The sequence below is a fragment of the Leptosomus discolor genome, chromosome 6 (assembly GCF_034619465.1).
Source record: "Leptosomus discolor isolate bLepDis1 chromosome 6, bLepDis1.hap2, whole genome shotgun sequence".
Lineage (NCBI taxonomy): Eukaryota > Metazoa > Chordata > Aves > Leptosomiformes > Leptosomidae > Leptosomus > Leptosomus discolor.
In genome coordinates, this window is record NC_141396.1 from 28,984,544 (window position 1) to 29,004,538 (window position 19,995).

At 41.1% G+C, this 19,995-nt stretch overlaps 1 protein-coding gene across 1 annotated transcript; it reads right to left on the reverse strand.

The window, feature by feature from the left end:
* Window positions 1-15,064: 15,064 nt before the first annotated feature.
* Window positions 15,065-19,253, reverse strand: LOC147415345 (uncharacterized). Its single transcript, XM_086467302.1, has 6 exons — window positions 19,187-19,253; window positions 18,794-18,873; window positions 17,226-17,340; window positions 16,397-16,503; window positions 16,056-16,170; window positions 15,065-15,252 (listed from the first exon to the last, which is right to left on the reverse strand). The coding sequence occupies exons 1-6, from the start codon at window positions 19,251-19,253 to the stop codon at window positions 15,065-15,067; spliced, it is 672 nt and encodes a 223-aa protein (XP_086323428.1).
* Between the last annotated feature and the right edge of the window lie 742 nt (window positions 19,254-19,995).

Here is a 19,995-nt window from a genome sequence, read left to right on the forward strand (position 1 = left end):
CTCCATATACATAAAGCCAAATGCCTGGCTATCATTCACACTCACATGCACTTTATTAGTTCCAGCTTGGTCATGGAGAGCTGAGTAAGGAAACTATGAGCTCTAGAGCCAGGCCAGCTCCTCTCACCCTCTGTTCAATGGGGAGACAGAACAGTCAAAGTATGAAGGTAACTGTGGAGGGAAGGCAAGCTCACAGCTGGTGTGAATGCAGGAGCCAGCAAAAGGGCTGCTTGGAGCCTTGTAGCTGTGCACATCGCTGTAATTCCAGAGCAGCAACCGGCCACGCACAACATTCCTGCACTGGCTTAAATTCAATTACTCAAATATTTTGAGTATATGTTCTTATCACTTGCTGTGACAAGGCATGGATCTTCCTGGCCTCCATTCCATCCTCTGTTTGATGTCATGGCCTGTGAATCATTCTTGCTGTTATTCACTGCAAACTAAGCAATTTATCTTACGGGTATTTGCTTAGAATGATAAATGCAACAGGGCTAATGTCAAACTAAGACATCTTTCTGCTTGAACAATCTGGTGCCTGTAGGTGGTCTACTTCCACAGGTTACTTAATTATTCACTCCAGCAATATTCAAATCCTTCATCACAATAATGCATACTAAATAGGACCATGTTTCCCTGTTCTGAGAACTGTAAAGTTATCCCAACATATGCAAAGAGAAAACTTTTGTGAGAAGAGTCCTCAGTTTATCCAATGCATCTTTTCAGCAAATAAGATCTACAAGCTCTTAACTAATGCTCTACTTCTGGACAAATATAGCCAAAATGTAAGTTACTGAATCCTATATCATGTAAGATCTAGGTAGACTGTTGTGTTGGTATGGTAACCCATTGAAGCATGTATGTAGAAGGGAAATGAGGATTCAGGAGTCCGTAGGCACTGTTTCACTTTCAAATGCTATTCATATTCACAAACGTTTTATAGCTCACCAGTATCTGCCTGCACCCATCAGTTCACCTGCCCACAGTCTTCAGCCTTGCATGACTCCTGTTGTGAAACTAACCCTGCCATGAGCAGGAGAAAACAGGAACATAGGCATCACCTCATGCAGTAGTTTTCCATTCATCGTATTTCAATAAAGTTTAGGAAGTTTACAATGATTAATGTCAGCCTGATAAAAAGAAGTTGGACAACCCCACCCCCACACCCCCTAAACATTTCAAGCCATGGTAAGGTTTTTATTTTATCCTGCTTATCTCCAGGGAGTTAAAAGTTATCTCAAAATTAGAGCTAATTGCAGGTGTGTGAAAAAGTCACCTTCAGTGTCAGTCTAATGACTATGTGCCAGAGAAGAAATGTTCCCCCCACCACCCTGTGTTTGGGCATTTTCCCCTGTGGACTCCCAGAGAAAAGGGTAAAGGACATAATGTATTACTCCACAGCTATAGATGCTAGCCCTGTTCAGACACTCTAGCTACTTGTGGTACTAGATGAGGACCTAAAACCTCAAAGCAAGTACTTCTCACCCTGCCTGAAGCTGCTTCCTCCAGCAACCCCATGGAGAGCAGTCAGGTCTGGAACTAGCAGTCTTGGCCTGAAAAGCAGATTAGTTCAGCATTTGAGCACCTGATTTATTTCCTAAATCTGAATGGGAGGGCAGCACAGTATCCTCTGATTTGCAGACAGGATTCCCCAAGGCTGGCAACTGTTTACTTCAAAGTTATTTTCTGAAACATTTATGATCTTATTTGAAAAGCCTAATCCATCCTATCCTAACCTTAAATACTAGTTATGCCTTATAAGACTGCCACCATTTACTATGTATTTACCAATACTTGTGCATGTACTGAACCACTTAGCTTGCTGACAAGCCAAACTGTGATGTTGTTCAATTTTCAGTCAATGGAGAGCACCGTTTCCAAAAGTGGTAGTAATGACACCACAACCAGGATTAATTAAGATTAAAATATTAATTTTAAGAGTTAGTAGAAAGCAGGATAAGCAGATTTCTTGGAAAGAAACTTAAAAAGGAACTTGGTTTTGGCAAGATCAATGAAATACTAGTGTCAAAGATAGAGAGGTGGAAGTCACATGTCAAGTTTGGAGGGAAAAGCGCTACTGATTATGCCTTGTACAGTGGAAAACAATTGGGTTTTTTTCCCCAAACAAAGGTTCAGAAAATGGTTTTTAATTCTATAAAAATAGCTGTTGTGAAAAATTATTCTTAACAGTTATTTTATGTAATAATACCCTAGTTCATATTTTCTGTGCTTTGTGTTTAAAAAAAAAAATCTATTGCTGATTAGCTGACTTAGAGGTCTAGAGGGACATACTTGAAGTCTGAACTTCGGTTTCAGTGGGTGCAAATGTACACCCCTTTGGATATATCCATTCCAAGACAATTGCAGACTTCATTGTCCCCACCAATGGGTTTTTAACCCAGGCTACACTTTGACCTTCACATCTTTCCTTGTCATCAGACAAGTGCTAGATGCAGTACTGTGTACAGATAAGAGGGCCACTTCTCAGGGACTGTGTAGTGCCACCTCCACAACAGAAAGCTGACTTAGCAAAGCCTCTGAAAAAGTGTCTTACATGTTTTTTACTCCATAATAGATACTGCAGCAGCCTGACTGTAGCTGTGATTTTTCAATTATTTAAATAAAGCTATGATTGTGAGTAGCAAGTGGATTGTTGAACGTACATAGTTCAAAGAGTTGAGTGTATGAACCCCTTGGGTCTGCAATATCCTTACTGTCATGAGCCTTCATGCTCTGAAGGCTGCATGTGCTGCTCATTAACTCAGATTCTGACTGCTTATTATTATCAGATTATTCACTTCTGAGTAAATAAGATGATTTACAAGAAAAACCCCAAGTGGTTTCCTGACAGGAAAAGGGCCATAATTTTTCACTACAAATGACTGTCTCCTAAAGCAGCTTGTGCATGTGTGAACAGCCAGCTATTGTTTTGCTGATCCTGAGCAAACTGCGGTCAAGGCAGAATGGCTACACCCTTTCTTTGGGAAGGATCGTGCCACTTTAAGAACACCAAGTGGGAGGTGATTTAGGCACCACTATACAAACAAGTACCTGTGCACAGCTGAGGGGACACTGCCCTCACCTTCCCTGGTTTGTCTGGAAGGTTGAACACCTTCTCTAACATGCACTCTTGCTGTCTGACAGCAGAAGGTGGACTTACAATTTTAACTGCAAGACTTGCAAGACACCTTGAGGACACTGAGAAGGTAAGAGTGGATGGGAAAAGAGCTGAATGCCTCCCAGACCACACAAGCTTTAGAGAAAGCCAGAACTTATTTTGGGTAGTCAAGTTGAGAAAGATGCAAACATTCAACTTAAATTCAACCACTTTTGACCTTTCTGCAAGAATTAGAAAGAATTTAGCTATCCCCTTATTTGGTTAAGAGGTTGTCAGCAGAGAAGGGATAGAGAGGAAAATATAGAGTTGCTATTCATGTAATTTATTTTAAGTTCACTAATAACAAAAGAGTTTGCTAAATGCTTATAGAGTTATGTCTGCAAGTGCACTGCATGCAGCAATTATTTATTTTCCTTTTAAAGTCAGCAGACCTTCAGCTTGTTTAAGTTTATTCAGAACTGTTTAAATATTTCAGAACAGGAAACATCAGTTTGACTTATAGATGTGTATAACCCCTCTCTACAATACATTTGAAATTCAGAAAACTAACAGACATATGCCAGAAACTCTAAGATAACACATAAAATCGCCTTATTAGATGGAATACAAAAATCAGAATTTACATGTCCAGAAAAAAGTTATTTATGCATACTCTAAATAAGGCATGAGAAACTTCTGTTGCATTGTAACTTTTATTGTAGTCACCTGCTTACTTTGGAAGTGAGGTGAAGCACATTGCAACTAAAGGCATGATCAGCAGAATCCCAGCAGTGTGCTACACTACTTTTGCGTTATTAAATATGCTGTCTTCATCATCCCTTTCTTTAACATCTTCTCCCAATTTTATACCTCTAATTTCTGCACCCAAACTTCATATGTTGTTTTTTAAATTCTTTAAGCTAGATTTGCATCCTGTAGTGACTTTATTCAGAAAGCTAAATGTACACATTTTGCTTAAAAGTAATCAGACTAACTACAGCATGCTTTATAAAGGCTGAAATCCTTTTAAAAGTGAATACTGAGATATTTTTAATTAGCACTTTCTTCAATTGTTACTTGTTGAGGAGAATTTATAATACAAGCAAATTCAGTGATATTTCTTTTAATGTTTTACGATTCTGAGCATTTTCATAACTCTTTTGATTTGAAAGGTTTGGCCCTCTAGAGATCAAAGCAGTGTTATTAGAACTTTCTGAGGTTTTACATAGTTGAAATACAGCCTTTTACCCAAGGTACTGGACTCATGAATTTGATTCTTGTTTTTTACAGGTGTTTTAAGTGACACTTTTAACTTGCAGTATAGTTGTCTCTTGATCATCACCTTCATTTCAAGACAATTACTGTGCAAGAAATCCAAGTCTCAGAACTTTTCACATTCCTACTGTTTGCTACCTCTGCTTATAACACAGTCACAGAAGCAGCATAGAAATTCACCAAGGCACCCTATGGACATGCAGCAGTAATGACCGCTTCAGAAAACTACTCTAGATGTGTCCTTATCTTTAAATATTAATAGGAACTTGGTAGTTACATTGGAGAACAAGTATGCAGTAACACTTGTTTTCCCCACTTGAAGGCTAAAGATTTAAATCGCTGAGAGGAACAGGAAGCAGCACGAGTTCATTGCTGTTGCTGTATTAGCCCTTTTGACTTGTTCTTCCACTAAAGTACACACCTGGGAGAAAAGGTGTTCATACCTCTGCAGAGTGAGAAGTGTTCTGCAGCTCCAGTTGTGCTAAAACAAGTGAAATTCAATCTTTGTATCTAACTAGGCAGATCTCGCATCTAGATAATAAAACCCCTCCCCACATATGTCCCTGTTTATATTGATATTCCGTCTTTAATTTTTAGATCTATGTTTTTGTTTAATGCTACTGATTGTGTTTTTTCATCCAATCTGACTGTACTAATCTCCACCAAGAAACTTACTGATTGAGCGCTGTCGCTTGATAACACAAAGATAAGTCTGTGACCAAGGTATTCCCCAAAAGTGCTAATACAACTACATTATATAGAAGTTCTTTTGTACTGTCTGCTCTAGCTTAGGTCTGTTTCAGTAACAATAAAAACCCAAGCTTATACTGAATAGGATCCTGCCTTTGGAGATGGAGAAGGAAAAGGGAAGGACTGATCCTCACTTAAATATTACCAAATAGTACAATGAATGGCCTAGAGTTCCTGTAGAAAACTTCTGGCTGATTGGTCTTTCTTAAAGCCACAATCATTTTCTTTGATGTAGGAATAGTTTCTCTTCCCTCCTCCCCCCAACGTGGAATGTGGAAGAGGCTAAACAAATTGTGATTACTTGTCAAGATACATGATAAACACCACTGCCCTGCTACCTGCTTCAGGGACAGCAGCAAAACCAAATCTCCCAATATGTGTTTCCAGCCAGGTGTTTGCAACTGATACTTACCACAAATTTATATGCCTACATTTGTCAGTATTTTCTTGCCTATGAGAACATCTGGGGTAGAACCCAATGCTGTTGCCGAGTGTTTCAAGTAACATTAGAAAGAAAAATCTTAGAGCAGGCCACCCAGCACAAAATTAAACACCAAATTCACCTGTTTGGACATTAGTCAAGGATCTAATTTCCTTGATGTGCTTCCATAAATCCTCAGACACACAGGCCCATAAGCAGGTGTCAGCCTGAGGCATGTTTATGCTTGCTTTACAAATATTTAGCAGCAATATTTTTACTCAGTAAGAGCAGCACTGAGTGATGAATTTGTTCTTTTGCAGGCACTGAGGCTCTCATCTGAACCTCATTCTCATCTAAAACAAGTCATTTAAGAGTCACAGGATTTACACAGAATCAGTTTTCTAAAAGCATGTAAATATTGACCTAAGCCTGAAACACTATACTGGGGGAGATTAAATATTTGCAGCTTTTCTGTTGTAACTCAAAAACAGGAAAGGCAAACAGTTTTTGCCCACATTTCTTGTTCACCTCTGAGTCTTTTGCTCTCAGGTACTTTTTGATTGATATTAAGTGCTGTAGTTACAAATCAGATTATCTGATAGAAATAAGATAAAATATAACTCAATTCACTGGTAGGAAACAGGCCTTGCAGACTTTGATCCATTCTGCCTTTGGGTGGCTGCACTTACAAATTGACTAGGCTCCCAAAGAATTTTTTAAAGTTTGTTTTTCTGTTCCCAGAGGTCACCCAGCAGTAGTACTAGATTAGTGACCCTTCCAAGTAGAGAGAAAAAATTGTTACATGGTAGGCAATTATTCTGAAGTTTGGAGAAGGGCGAATTATATAAATAGGCGCCAATTCATATACCAGATCATCTTTCTGCCCCATGCAAAACATCTTCAGAGGAACCACGAGTAACAGACTGGGAGTTTACTGCCTCCCACAAGCATCTTGCTTGGAGAACTCATGGTACAATGACCCCTATAAGTTTTAGAGGGCTGGTTTAAACCTTTAAACTACCTCCATAGACTGCGAATAAGCCTTTTTTGCATAATAGTGTTGCTACGTCAGCATTTGCCTCATCATACATTGAGAAAGTATAGCTTTCCCCAACTGTGTTGTGATAGAGGGATAACTAGATCTGGGTTTTCATAAGGTTTTTCCTTACTGTTAGTTCTCTAAAATCAAAAGATATTAATGAGAAACTTTGAGACAAAAATGCAAGATCAGGAGAGAAAAATAACTGACAACATAGGTTCATTACAGCTAGAATCAGAGATTACAATCAATACAGACATGCTTGCAGCAGGCAGGAAAACAGTCTGAGCTTCAGCTAGTGGGGAAATATTGAGGTAGATTCCTTGCAGGGCAGAAGTTACAGGGCAGCTGTCTCAGCTACACCCTGCCCATCTGCTGCACTGGAAGAGAGCAGCCCATGTCAAAGAGTAAATCACCCTGTCTGCCTATATGTGTTTTTGCTTTCTCCTAATAATCAAAAGTTAAGGCTTCAAATCAAATAAACAGTATTTCCTGGCTTTTCTATATTGCAGCAGGCTGTAAGATGGCAGACAAGTACATCAACTAAATAAACTATGGTGCAAGTCTTGTTTCCTGCTTATATAGTCCTCTGCAACAGCTGTGTGCCATGATCTTAAAGATATTACAGTTCATAAATGGATTTGTGCTAAGGGGAGCAGTGAAGCAATCCACAATCCAAGACATACATTTTTACAAGACCTACTTTAAATTGTATTAAACATGTGCAGTTAATGAAGCATATCAGCTTCATTTCCAGAATTATGTAACAAGGTTATAATTTTGTTTTCTGGGGCGGGTATAAGGATAGAATTGTGATTTTTCCAAGAAAGGATTCTGTCCACTGTGCTAAGATGGCCCCTTCTTTAGTGTCCAAAAATGTCTTCTATCAATTATAGTTCAGAAAAAAATAATTTGTGTAGCTTCAGGCAAATCTTAAATAAAACACTGGAAATTGAAGGTACAACCAGAATCACACTCTCTAATAGGTATCTTTTTTCCCCCCTTACCAAATGCCTTCATTATTGTATACTTCTCTGAAGAAGCCATTTATTGCATTCCATTTATTGCCCTCAGCTCCAGTCCTTGCAGAGGACTTTACTCTTCTACCCAGTTGTTAAATTCAGGGGATAGATTAGGGCATCCATCACTGCAAAATATTTTGTGATCAAGAGACCAGATTTTATATGCTCACACATCACTGAGGAGGATTTTGGTTGAGAAACTTGCAAAGCTCCAGTGACAGTGTATATTTATTCTGAAAGAAACATCACTGCTTTTGTATTTCTAGAGCTATGTTTTGGTTGACTGCTATTTTGACTCATTCATACCCTCCCATAATCAAACCTTACAGGTTTAGAAAGTTGGCAGGGATACTAGCTGCTTGGAAAGATTATTTAACCACACATCAAACACCATCAATATGAGAAGCACCTCATTAGCTGAGCAGTCCGAGATCTTTTACAACTGTGCTGGATGAAACACAGGCTGGCTGACACAGGTGAGCAACATTTAGAAGGGTCATTGAGTCATGGCCTCCAGCCTCTACCTGCAACACAGTTTAGCAGACTTACTTGTCAGTGCACCTATTTCTATTTGGGATGAATTCCATCATCATGAACGTACCTTATTTATGATGTATCTTACTGAAAATTATATAATATGGGAATACTGATGTATGACATGACTCATGTCGTATGCATCATTATAATGATTGTTGATGTATTCAGCCCCCAAATGACCAAAGCAAGCTGCATATGCACCCTGGGCCTATGCAGCACTTACAAACTAAGAGCACAAAGCCTTAAAACACAAGAACAAGTGCAGAGAAAGAACAGAATAGGTGGGTGAAGGACAAATTAATAGTTTCCAGACATTATATAAGACTTACTATCAGTTATCAGCCATCTTCTAGCTGATCTAGCTGAAGCCAATGTAGTCAATAACTCCCACAGGCAAACAAAGCCCTTGGCAAATGAACTGCTGCTCTTTACAGCCTTAAACTACACAGCCTTGACTCCTTGAAGCTATCTCCACACTATCACACATTGATTTCCAATTACTTCTGCAATATCACTCTCACCATTATTTTCTGACTACCAAGCATTTCAGCTCCTCAAAAGGACCAAAGCACAGACAGCAATACCTCCCAGTGAGTGCTTCTTCCCATGGACATATAGGGCTGTTTTGTCTGACCCTTGTTTCACTGCCAGTGGTACAACTGCCAGGACAGCGATCCCTTATCCAAGCATAGTAATATGTTATGTCTTCTTCACCAATGGATGAAGCAGAAGGATGCTTCCCTGTGGTGCCTCTACTGTCTGCATGCTCAAGCACACCTCGCTTTCCTCACCTCAAACCAGGTGTTTACTTTCTCAGAGAAAACAAACATAGCCTTCCTTCATCCTCAGCTTCCAGTGTCTTAGGACCTTTTTCTCATGCAAAAGAGTACATAGTACAGCTGAAGGTCACTGGAAGTTTGTTTTGTGGAAGTTTAACTCGTGTGACCTTCACTCACAGACAGGATTTAAGGAAAGGGGCAATACTCTGCTCTCGTTCTCACCCAGATCAGGCTGCTGGGGGATGTTTTTTTGCCTTAGCCAGGTGCTAGCAAGGGATCAGTAGAGCAGAAAACAGGAACAGGGGATTTCCCATGGAAACTATGGCTGAATAACTTCTTGTCCAAACAGGGGAACTGCAACAAACTGAAAGAAGGGAACAAGGAAGAGAGTAAAGTAACAGCAAGAATTGAAATGAAAGCTGGAAAAGGAAGCAAAAGTAGCAGCAGCAAGAGAAGAGGTTAACAGAAATGCCTGACAGAGAAAAAGGCAGGAATGAGAGACCACAAAGCAAGTCAGAAATTAAGCTATTTAAAGGAATTAATTTGCTGACAAAGAATATTAAATTAGAGGACAAGGCCCACCTCTGATATTCCCAGTGCAGCAGCTGTGTGCAGCAATGAAGCAGCACAAGGCAGCTCCCTGAGCACAAACATCCCTTTTTCCACAGCTGCCTCCCCTGGTTGTGAACAGCCTCAGACTTGCCTTCATCCACCGACCAGAGGGAAAGAGACAAATGAAATCAAGAGCACCACAAGAAAGGTCAGAACTTCTCCTAGCCTAACAAGCTTCAGAGCACAGCCCACATCAATCAGGGCTGCAGGTCTGAGCAGATGAAAAACAAGAAGCTGTTTTGTAGCTCAGGTGAAAATGGACACAGAGCACAGCCGGCTGTGGGGAATGAACCTGGTGGGCAGCATTCCAGCACCAGTGACCATCCTGCCACAGGTATGCAGCTTTGCTGGGAAGGAGGCAGCAGCTATAAGCATGCTCCAGGCTCTGCAGCAGGGCAGCTTCACCCACATCCTCCATGATTTTTCCCCGTTTGCAAGACTTAACATTAATCTACCTGTAAAACTTGACACAACCTCGTAAGAGCTGAGGTTTCTGGAAAGGTCTTGGCACTGCTGTAAGGCAGACACCAACCCTGGCTGGGTAGGCACTGAGTCTGGAGAGGGAGCATGTTTTCCACTGTTAAAGTTTGTGTCTCTCAAAAAAAGACTAAGCTGGTACATTAATAACAAGAGGAGAGCATAAACATACAAGAAAGGTTGGCACCAAAGAGTCAAGGTTTGTCTGAGCAGCAGAGTTTAGTTCATTTAGCAGCCAAGAGAAACTCCATCTAGTCTGCCTAACAGATAGGTAGCCTTCATTAAGGAATATCATTACCTAAATCCTCCAGGATTTGTCAGCAGACAGCTGCTGCTTCTCACAGGCCACAGTAAAACTGAGCTGAGTGCAATTTCAACACTGTTAAGCCAGGTACAAAATTGCTGGCAACTCATTAGCTTCCCCCATGTACTCTAATTCTCTCTAAATAAGCATATTCTATCAACTCTGTTTCACTCATCATCTTCACATCAGGGTCAGGATTTAGTTACAGAAACCCAGTATACCACTCACTCTGAAAAGCAACAGACAAACCTGAGATCTCCTCTGGTGAAGTCTAAGCCAAATTCCCCAGCCAAAGGCATCACTGCAGCCCCTCAGGAAACCTCCTTACTGCTAGGGCACAGGGGCAAGAGGCAGTGAGGAAAAATGGACTGTTTAGCCCCTGGTCACCAGCTTTTATTCAGCTTTGTTACGGCTCTCAGGTGTGTAGTTCCTGTGCTGAAGGAATTGCACGGAGCCCTCATTAACTAGGACACACCTGTTAACAGTCCTGGCTTCTTGTCTAAAAACCAACATGATTTAACTCCTTCCTAACTGGTCTACTCTTTCCCTTTTGCAAAACTAAAGACTTGAGACTTACTAGCTCTGCTTCTGGTCTGCACATACACCCCACTGCCCAGCTGCTAAACCTCTCTGCATCTTAAACTCATACGTGTTTGATTAAACCATTTCAAACAGAGATCAGTTTTCAACAGATTTAACAGTTTCATTAAAATATATCTAAGGTCATTTTCAAAGCACATAATTCTTTACTGAGTGTCTATTGAAGTTCTCTGGCAAGCAAAAAGTTTTTAAAGCCTACTTTATAGGGGGAAAAAAAAAGAGATAAAATACACATTATGATGGCAGATGACTTACAGTTCTCCTTTCTTTCCATCATATGCTTTTATTCTCAGATTTAGCTTTGGTACATGTCAGTGTAATAATCATTTGGTGTAATGATGCTCTAAGTGGGAGGGGTGTGCCTTAAAAATCAAAATTTTAAAGAGAAGGGAACAAATGCTTGCGCAAGAGTCAGGAACAGCATTTCACGGTGGACATAGTATCCTACACCAGCATCAGCAACTGCCCCAAAAGGAAAAGGCAGGCTCTCAAGGGGAGAGAGAGAGAGAGAGCGCACACAGGAGCTCTTCTGGAGCCTGCAGCAGGAGAAAATGGGTTTGTTCTTCAGGATGAGAAAATAGTAGGCCAAAGAGACTGACAGCCCTGTGCTGGCTAAACCAAACACATCTATATAGTTGTAATGCCTATTTGCAAGAAGGTGATGCAGTGTATTTTTTTGCTTTACAGCTTCAGACTCTTGACATGGAGGTGGAAATGACCCTGGCTCCATGGGAAATACTGCTGGTCATTTTTGCTGCAGTGCTGATAATGAGTTTTCTCATGTTTCTGCCCCCTGCTGCAGTTGTGATCTGGAGAATGAAACGTGTGCCGCAGATCTCGCTGCATGGCTCAGTGTGAGCCAGCCCTGGTACTAGCTGCAACACCACTGATCCCTTTAAAGGGTGGTTCAGAATGATAACATCTCTTATGATCACTCTTACTGCCTAGGATCCATCCAAAAGCAATGGGTTTCCCAGTCTATTGCTGCTAAGTTCCTGTGAGAAGAGAATGTGTATAATTTTGTCTTCATGTACTACAGTTCTCAGCACTTTGCCTTCCATTTTCTGGCTACGTTGTAATTACCGTTGTTGGCTTAGTTCCTAGACTGACTTGTTCTGTTGCATTGTAATGGACTGAAAACAAGACTGAAAGAGAAGCAAGCATAATACAACATTGTATTCCCTTAACTAAGATCGGGAAAGCCTCCCTTTGTATAATTACACTTTAAATATTACTGAAGCCTTTAGCTGAGACAACTGACAGTTATGCAGGTGTACATATCAAAAGCATGCAGTGTACGCTTAAAATGGCATAAAATGTTTTTCATTTCTTTACTTCTGTATGAATTTTCCTCTTTCTGCAAATCCTGAGTGCCATAACACAAAGCCCTCCTCATCCTGGGATGAGAGCAGGAGCACAAGAGATGACCTGGTGCTCGGATATGCCCAGCCAGACAAATAATAACTTGGATGTTGGGAATAGAACAAAACTGCTTCTCTGCAAGTTTATGAAAAAAACCTCCAACAATCCCATCTCCAGCTTAATATCAAATTTATGCCACATGAAATTAAAGCTTTCGAGCCCAATTCTTCCACATTGTGGGATGCTCATTAGTGTGATCTCTGATGCACAGATTTAACAGTTTCTGTAAGTTTACAAGAGCAATGGGTTTGATTTTCTCATGAAATCCAACACTGGGTTTCTTTTCTTTTGTTGGTTGTTTTGGAAAGTGCTGGAATAACTTAGTATAACTCAGAGAAAGAAGTTTTTTAGCACCAGTAGGAAAATGGTGCTGGGAAATAATACTCAGTCCTTCAGATATTTTATTTGAGGATCATCTGATAATGAATTGGCTGGAAATGAAAGACTCAAAGACATAATTTCATTTGAGAGAGATTATTTGTTTGCCAGAAACAAACCAACACACCAGTGATTGAAAAAACATTGCTTTTCTTTAAGACTACAGCACTTTTTTCTCCAACACAATGACTTAAGTTACTGCCTCATATTTTATAAGCAGCCAACTCATCCCTTTGTGGGTGTAATTGTCTGCTACACTCATAGTCATATGACTGTCTGGTTCTGGGCCCAAAAGCAAGCGATGGTTTTTTTATAATGACCAGATTCTGAGTCTGAAAGATAGTGTGTTATTTTATATATCTGAATCATTGAACTGATGAATGAGGTAAAGGTCAATTAGACATAGTGTACCATGTAACTATGCTGTCTGTGTCTGAGAGATTCACAGGAATAGAGAAAAGGTAAAGAAGAGAAAGGAAACAAACACAAACAGATGAGCTGGCTGTCTTCAGATCTATGGCTTCAACATTTGCTCAACGAAAGAAAATTAAAACAAAACCCCAAGCATGGATTCCACTGAAAACCAAGCAAGCAGTAACTAAGCTTTTTGTTTAGATTTCATAATAGTTCACATGCACGTCTGTCCTGTAGCTACAGCTCCACAGATAAACTGGATTACCAGTGCTAAGCTGTCTTTGGTCTTCACTTGCAGCAAGTGCCAGGTGGACAATGGCCTGGGTTTTCTGCTTTTCACACTGCTTACTCTGTACCTTTGGTTTTCCAGAGTACACATGCACATGGGGGCATGTAGGGGCCTGTAAAAGAGGGAGAGCTCACAGAAGAATGGGGATTGGAGCAGGAACAAGTGGTTTTGTATTTCATCAGAAGAATCAATGTCAAAAACTTCACTTGGATATTTGCTCTTGTTTAGCTCTGTTACAAATTCAGATGACCAGCTAAATTTTTGCTAACTCTGGCAACAGCCAAACCTGCCCCCATTTAGACTAGGTTTAGAAAGAGAATGAAGAGAGGGAAAAAGCAGGGAGGACAACTAGTCAGAGGCTGTGAAAATATTGGGCTAGAACCACCAGCTGCCCCAGCACTACTGTGCTGAGACCAGGGCATCCCAGCAGGTCAGCGCTGTGCTCAGCCCGGAGACCTAGAGCTCTACCTCAAGTATGGTCCATCCCAACTCTATTACCAACTGACCTCATTTGCTTTTGCACTTTCCCTCCAAAGCTAATCTATAGCTTGTGGTAATCACAACCTCTGCCTAAGGGAGGCCCCCACAGGTGTGCGTGCCACACACACCCAGGGAGTGCAAGGAGGTGTGAGTGCAGACAAGTACTTGCAGCCCTGGATCCCACATGGTGGGCACAGCTGTTGTTGGAGAAAACCAAGGGTCAATAGGACTTCCTTTCCAGAGCCACCATGTTTTTGCCCCACAGGGATTGAACAGAGGAGACTGAAGCTGATCCCTGGCACACAAAGAGCTTCTCATGTGTGTCCCTCAACACCTGCCTCCTTCATCTTTTTGGGAGAGAAGACATGATGTAAATATCTGCTAGTTTAGGGCAATCCCAGTTCTCACATTTTGTACTGGACTGATGTTACGTTTTTCATGACATTTTGCCTGGTTACAGCAAGCATACAGGGCACTTTTTGACTTTTGACACTTTCTGAAGGGCATTAAAGTATACCTAAACTCTATGTCTTTCTGTTGGTTGTCCTCAAGGTGATAAATACAGGAGAAACCTTTGAGTTGTCCCACCAACAAACTGCAGTGCTTCAAGTTTGTAGTTCATGCAAAACACAGCACCTTGAACAACTGTATGTACAGCCTGATTTAACCCTCGATCAAGCAGGCACATGCATGAAGACTTAAATCCCTACAGCCAGTAACTGTTGTGACTTGCATTGTTTTACTGGTCATCAGAGCAACAATAGTGATTACTTGGTAACTGTAAAAGCAACTAAAAGTATGGCACTTTCTCAGTAAAGATTACCCTTGACAGAAGATGATTTCTGGTAACAATTATTGGGTTTAACTAATTACTACATCCATTAAACAACTCTAATTCTTACTTAATTCAAGGTAGACAAATTTAAGCCATAAAAGCAATCTTCTTTCTTTGAAACACTTCTGCCATGATCTATGTGATTACATTTAGCCTACATATCTGTACGCAACAGCTGAGGTCAAATTATGACTATGATCTCTAGTCCTTTAACTAAATAAAAGCTGTGTGTTTACATGTCTTAGCAATGATTTAACTGCTCTGTTTCTCTTGTCAAAATATCCATGTCAAATTGCAGATAGCTGATTGGTCTGTGGCACAAGCTTTTTGATGCTAGTCACCACAGATGATACAACCAGCCTCCTCATCACTGTTGGAGTCATTGATGCCTTGATCACCAAGCTCTTTGAGGAAGATGTCTAGCTGCTTTTTCTGAGTTTCAGTGAAGGCTAATGTGTGCAGACAGGTGCTGTTGTTGGGGAAATAGGCAGATTCAGCTCCACTCATGGCAATCTCAGAGGCTGGAAAGACCAAAGATGACAACAACAACACAAAAAAGCAGCTGTATTACTTCGTTTAGATTTATCCTTTTCTTTAAACAAGTGCTGACATTCCCGTTTCCCAGACTAAAGACTTGCACTTGGAATAAAGGTGCCTAGATGATTGCTTTTGGTAAGCCTTGGGAAACAACTACTCTAGCCATAAGGCATTGTCAACAACAAAATATTTTCCTTTAACCATAGGAGAGATAGGCTGGCCCTTTTGTGTATCTATACACACATTGATTTTTATATTAAGGCAATAACAACAGAGTCAGGCAGCCTGATTCAGGTCACAGATTGCTCACAGGACACAATGGGAGCAATCCTAAAACCCTTGGGCTGCCCCATGAAAAGGGCAGCATTGCTGTCTGGGAGCCAGTTGCTGGCTTTTACTGTATGTACATACATTGAATAGTGCAGGTGTTGGCCAATTTTGCTGAGTTTCTTCAAGTTCTGTTGCAAGATAAACAGCAGTTTTATGTTCTACTGCTGTCTGTCCAGTGGGCAACACAGGCCTTGTGCATCTTCGCACAAACATTGTGTAAATGTCCTATTTGCTGCCACCAAGCTGAAATAGCAATGCTCAGGCCTTCGTGATAGATTTAAAGCTAACATGATTTCCTATTCATCAGTCTGCCAGCCCAGCACTAGGTGTCTCAATGTCACACATACCAAGGTTGTCACACATGCCAAGAAAAGAGAAACTTTTCTTCCTCCTTTTTTTAAACAAAACAGATGGAGTCTCCCATCCCTGTGATCAGATGTGTCTGAGAAATACTTACGGTTACAAACAGCCAGTTCTTTTCCCCCAACAAGCTGCGTTGTCCAGGAAAACCCAGTGGTGTTGCCACATACTTCATACAGTCTGCTTCTTCTGAGGAATTGAAAGTCATAACCCTTGGGAAACAAAGATGGGGAAAAAACAAACAGTGTCTTAGGCTACATGATGGTAACTATAAGATGGAGAAATATTCAGCCAGTGAAGGTCAATACAAACACTACAACCTCTCCCTGCCCTAAGGGAGGAAAAAATAGTATAAGGAAAATTATGCATTACTCAATAAACATTTGTAAATTAATGAATAAATGCAGCAATATAGCAGCAGCAAACCATGAATATTACCTTGTTGCACATGGGTTTGCAGTACTGAGCATTGTCAATGGTGACACACACCAGCCCGCCGTTTCTAGGGGCTAGTGGGACTGGGCATGGAGGTAGCTGCTTGCAAACTTTTGAGTGGATTAAAAAGAAAAAAAAAAAAAAAGAGAGAGACAGAAAACAACATATCAGCATGAAAGTGAGCACAAAAGTCTCCCCCTTCCCAAGCAAATCATATGCATACTCATTGACCTGGGTATGGGTAATAACTGCCCCCACTAGATGACTTTGTCAAAGTAAGCATTTTTACACATTTAAAACCTTCCCCCCCTCCCTTTTTTTTTCTTTTTTTTTTTTCTTTTTGGCAGCACCAAATTTTTCTATATCACTTGTCCCTGTGACAGCAAAGTCCCTGTCAGCCCTAGTTACACTTTAAAAGTGGTTAAAAGTGGTGTTTGCATTCACAACACTGAAATTTGGTACTATTGTGGCTAAAACTATCCAGTTATTTCTTGGAAAAAAATATGACTGACATGCACACTCCCAGACACCAAAGAGGCTCTTGCTGGAGGGCAGAGCAGGCCCTGCTGCCTCTGAGACTCTGCACTGCTGCTCAGCATCTGAAGCTGGTTCCTCCCAGATGCCTACCATGACAGTGATTAAGCACTCATATTCTGACTTGTTGCTGAGATATCTTTTATCTTATCGCCGCCCACCCTCCCACCCGCCGCAAGAAATTCAGACACTCTAGCTCACTCTCACTGCAGGTAAAAAAAAATTTCCTCAGTGCTTCTCCTCTGCCACTTTGTTCAACACCCAGCAAAGAGGAGCAACGGTTCAGGAGGGTCCTCACATTTCTTTTGAGCAGAGTGCAGGAGAGCAAGTGTTTCTTGGAGTTTCCAGACAAGGAAATTGATTGAAGATTTTTCACCCTTGGCGATCATTTCATGAAAGCATTTTGAATATTTCTATGGAGTTAGGGGAGAAAAAGGCTAAGTTGAAGAGGAAAGGCCTCAGAATCCGTTTAAGTGGTCAAGTATTTTTTCCTTTTTTTTTTTTTTAAATGCAGAACAAGAACCATCTTGAAAATCGTATAGATTTAAGTAACATTAATTTCCCCATAAGTTTTTTGGAAGAAATCCAGTAACACTTTTTGAAAACAGTGGCTAGATAGGGCTTTTCCATTATACTGAGTTCAAGAGGGAGGACTGATAGGGGCAGGGGTGGGTTTTTTCATATATATGAAAAGGTGCCTTTATAAAAAAATTGTACATATATTCTTTCTATACAAAACATTGTTTTGTTATTCTTATCTTCTGAATGCTGGCAACTTGCAGATGGGGGTGGGTGGGGGTGGGGTGTGGGGGTGTGTGGGGGGGGGGGGGGGTGTGTAAAAATAGATATTTTTGAATGTGTGTAAACAAAGAAGTTCCTGTATTTTTACCTAGCTATTGCTCTATATCCAGCCACAATCAAAACACAATTTCATGCCACCGTTACAACAGGCACCAGGTACTTTGAACTCACACAGATGCAAGAAAAACAGCAGGTCAAATTTTCAGTGGTGGCTGCTGAAGCACTAGCCAGCAATGGCTAACTCTGCTTCTTGGGCTGAAGCTTACAGAAATATTGTTGAAAGTGACAGGCATCAGTCATACAAAGAAAATAACATAATTCAGATCTCTGAGGAAAAAACCTTGAACACCTGGGAGAATGCCTCCTTGGCAAGTGCCACCCTCAGCCTTTCACCCCATGTAATGAGACTGATACTCCAGGCAGAAGCTCACAGTTTGTACTGGTATGAAGACCCAACCCCAGCTATTAGTTCTGTGTTACTGTTTTACAGACAGATGTCTCGACTGTGTGAAAAAATTTTTATAGGCTCTGCCCTGGTGTTTCTTTACCATTTCTGCCATATTCAAGGCTCACTGTCTGATCACTCACTTGTGATATGCCTAGCCCGTAGAAGATGGGGCACTAACTCATAAAACATAGGCCTTCAGTCCACTGGCTTTACTTGTATTTGAAATAGTTAGCACTTTGTATTTGAAAGTAAGATTGAGAGCAACATTATGCATGTAAGGCAAAGGACATAACTGTTTATGTTCAAGCCAATTTGTATATCTGGGGCAAAGCAAAACTGGAAAAATACACCTACAAGGACTTTTTTTGACTAGTGGCAGGAGGGTCAAAGACACGGGAGGTCAAATGACACTAATCTTTTTCTGCTTTTCCATCTTGCTCCCCTTGCCACCATGTAGTTCTGTTTTGAGCCAGGCATTGCCAGAGCAATACACAGGGTGTGCTTGCCCAGCCAGTTCATCTGGCTGCACAGGCACATGTAGTGAGGCCCTGCTCCTCCCACCACCAAAGGTTTGTTCAGAGCAGGTCCTGGGTTGGCTGATGCAGCCAACCTCTTACCTCAAGACTGTCATTCACATCCTGTATGGTTGCATGTTCACATTCACTTTGACTGGCAATAGCTTTGATTTCAGCAAAATCTAAAACACAAACAGAAGCAGGTGCATAGCTGGTTAATAATCCCTGCCAACACATGAACAAACCCCAAATACTGCGTAACAATACTTGTTTATGGGAACTGTGCCACTATTCTAGAGTCCTAGTGCTACCTTGTATACCTGAGGCAATCAGAGCTCAACTGTGAACAAATGTGCGAATACTGATTTATTCTAAACAGTCATCTGAGCACCTATCTGTGGCCACCTGGGGTTGTGTTCCCAAGTGGGATGCTTCATTTCTCTAAGACAGCCACTATTTTATAGTTAGTCATGTTCAAGAATGGCAATATCTTACCTGCAAGAAGCACTACTAAACTTATAAAAAGCAGTGTTTTCCAGAGCGGGCAGGAGCTGAACAGCATTTTTTTTCTGTGAGAGACCAGGAGCTAGTTATTTGTTGCTTGTGGAGCCTGAGAGCTGAAGCACTGGAGTCGGGCACAAAGCTGCGTGTCTGTGGGTCACTGGTGATTTACAGTGTGCCTCACTCTGAGGCAGTGCTTGAGAAGGCATTAGAAGAGTGCACACATTGCCCAACTTGCTGGGAAGCCAGTGGAGATTTTGCCAGCACGGTTCAGGGAGGGCAAGGGGAGGTCTCATTATGGTACTGAGGCAGCCTGACTTCCCTGCTGCTGCCAACCACACTGGGAAATTTTCAGATTAGCCAGTTTACGGTAAACTTGTTTAGTGTATGCACGCTCTTGCATGCCCTTGCTCTCTGCCTGCCCTGCCCCAACCCCCCATCTGTATGTGTTTGTCTGTCTGGCTCTCTTGCTCACACATACGCACACATATATACATTCATATAGAAGAGATTTGTGTGCCTTACCTACAGAGGTCAACCCTATATATATCACACTCCAAGAGAAAACTCAGAACATCAAATGATAGCTGAACTTATTTAGACCAAGGGGATGTGCTCTATATGCTGTAGCATCCAGAATTTAGCTACTTGCTAAGGAAAGCAAGTTATGGCTTCCAATTTCCAGCTTCTGGGTTATTAAACACAGATCAAACAAAGCAACAACATCAGCAGAAAAAGAGGGGGGGGGGGGGAAAGTTCCAAGAACATGAATCTACTTTCTGTGTGTATATTATATTAGCAAC

Excerpts from the sequence above, each read along its gene's own strand:
- LOC147415345 (XM_086467302.1), bottom strand. The coding sequence starts at position 19,253 with ATGCTGTTCAGCTCCTGCCCGCTCTGGAAAACACTGCTTTTTATAAGT. Across the intron at positions 18,874-19,186 it reads TTTAGTAGTGCTTCTTGCAG|ATTTTGCTGAAATCAAAGCT; the intron begins GTAAGATATTGC and ends TTTGTGTTTTAG. Across the intron at positions 15,253-16,055 it reads AGAACTGGCTGTTTGTAACC|CCTCTGAGATTGCCATGAGT; the intron begins GTAAGTATTTCT and ends TGGTCTTTCCAG.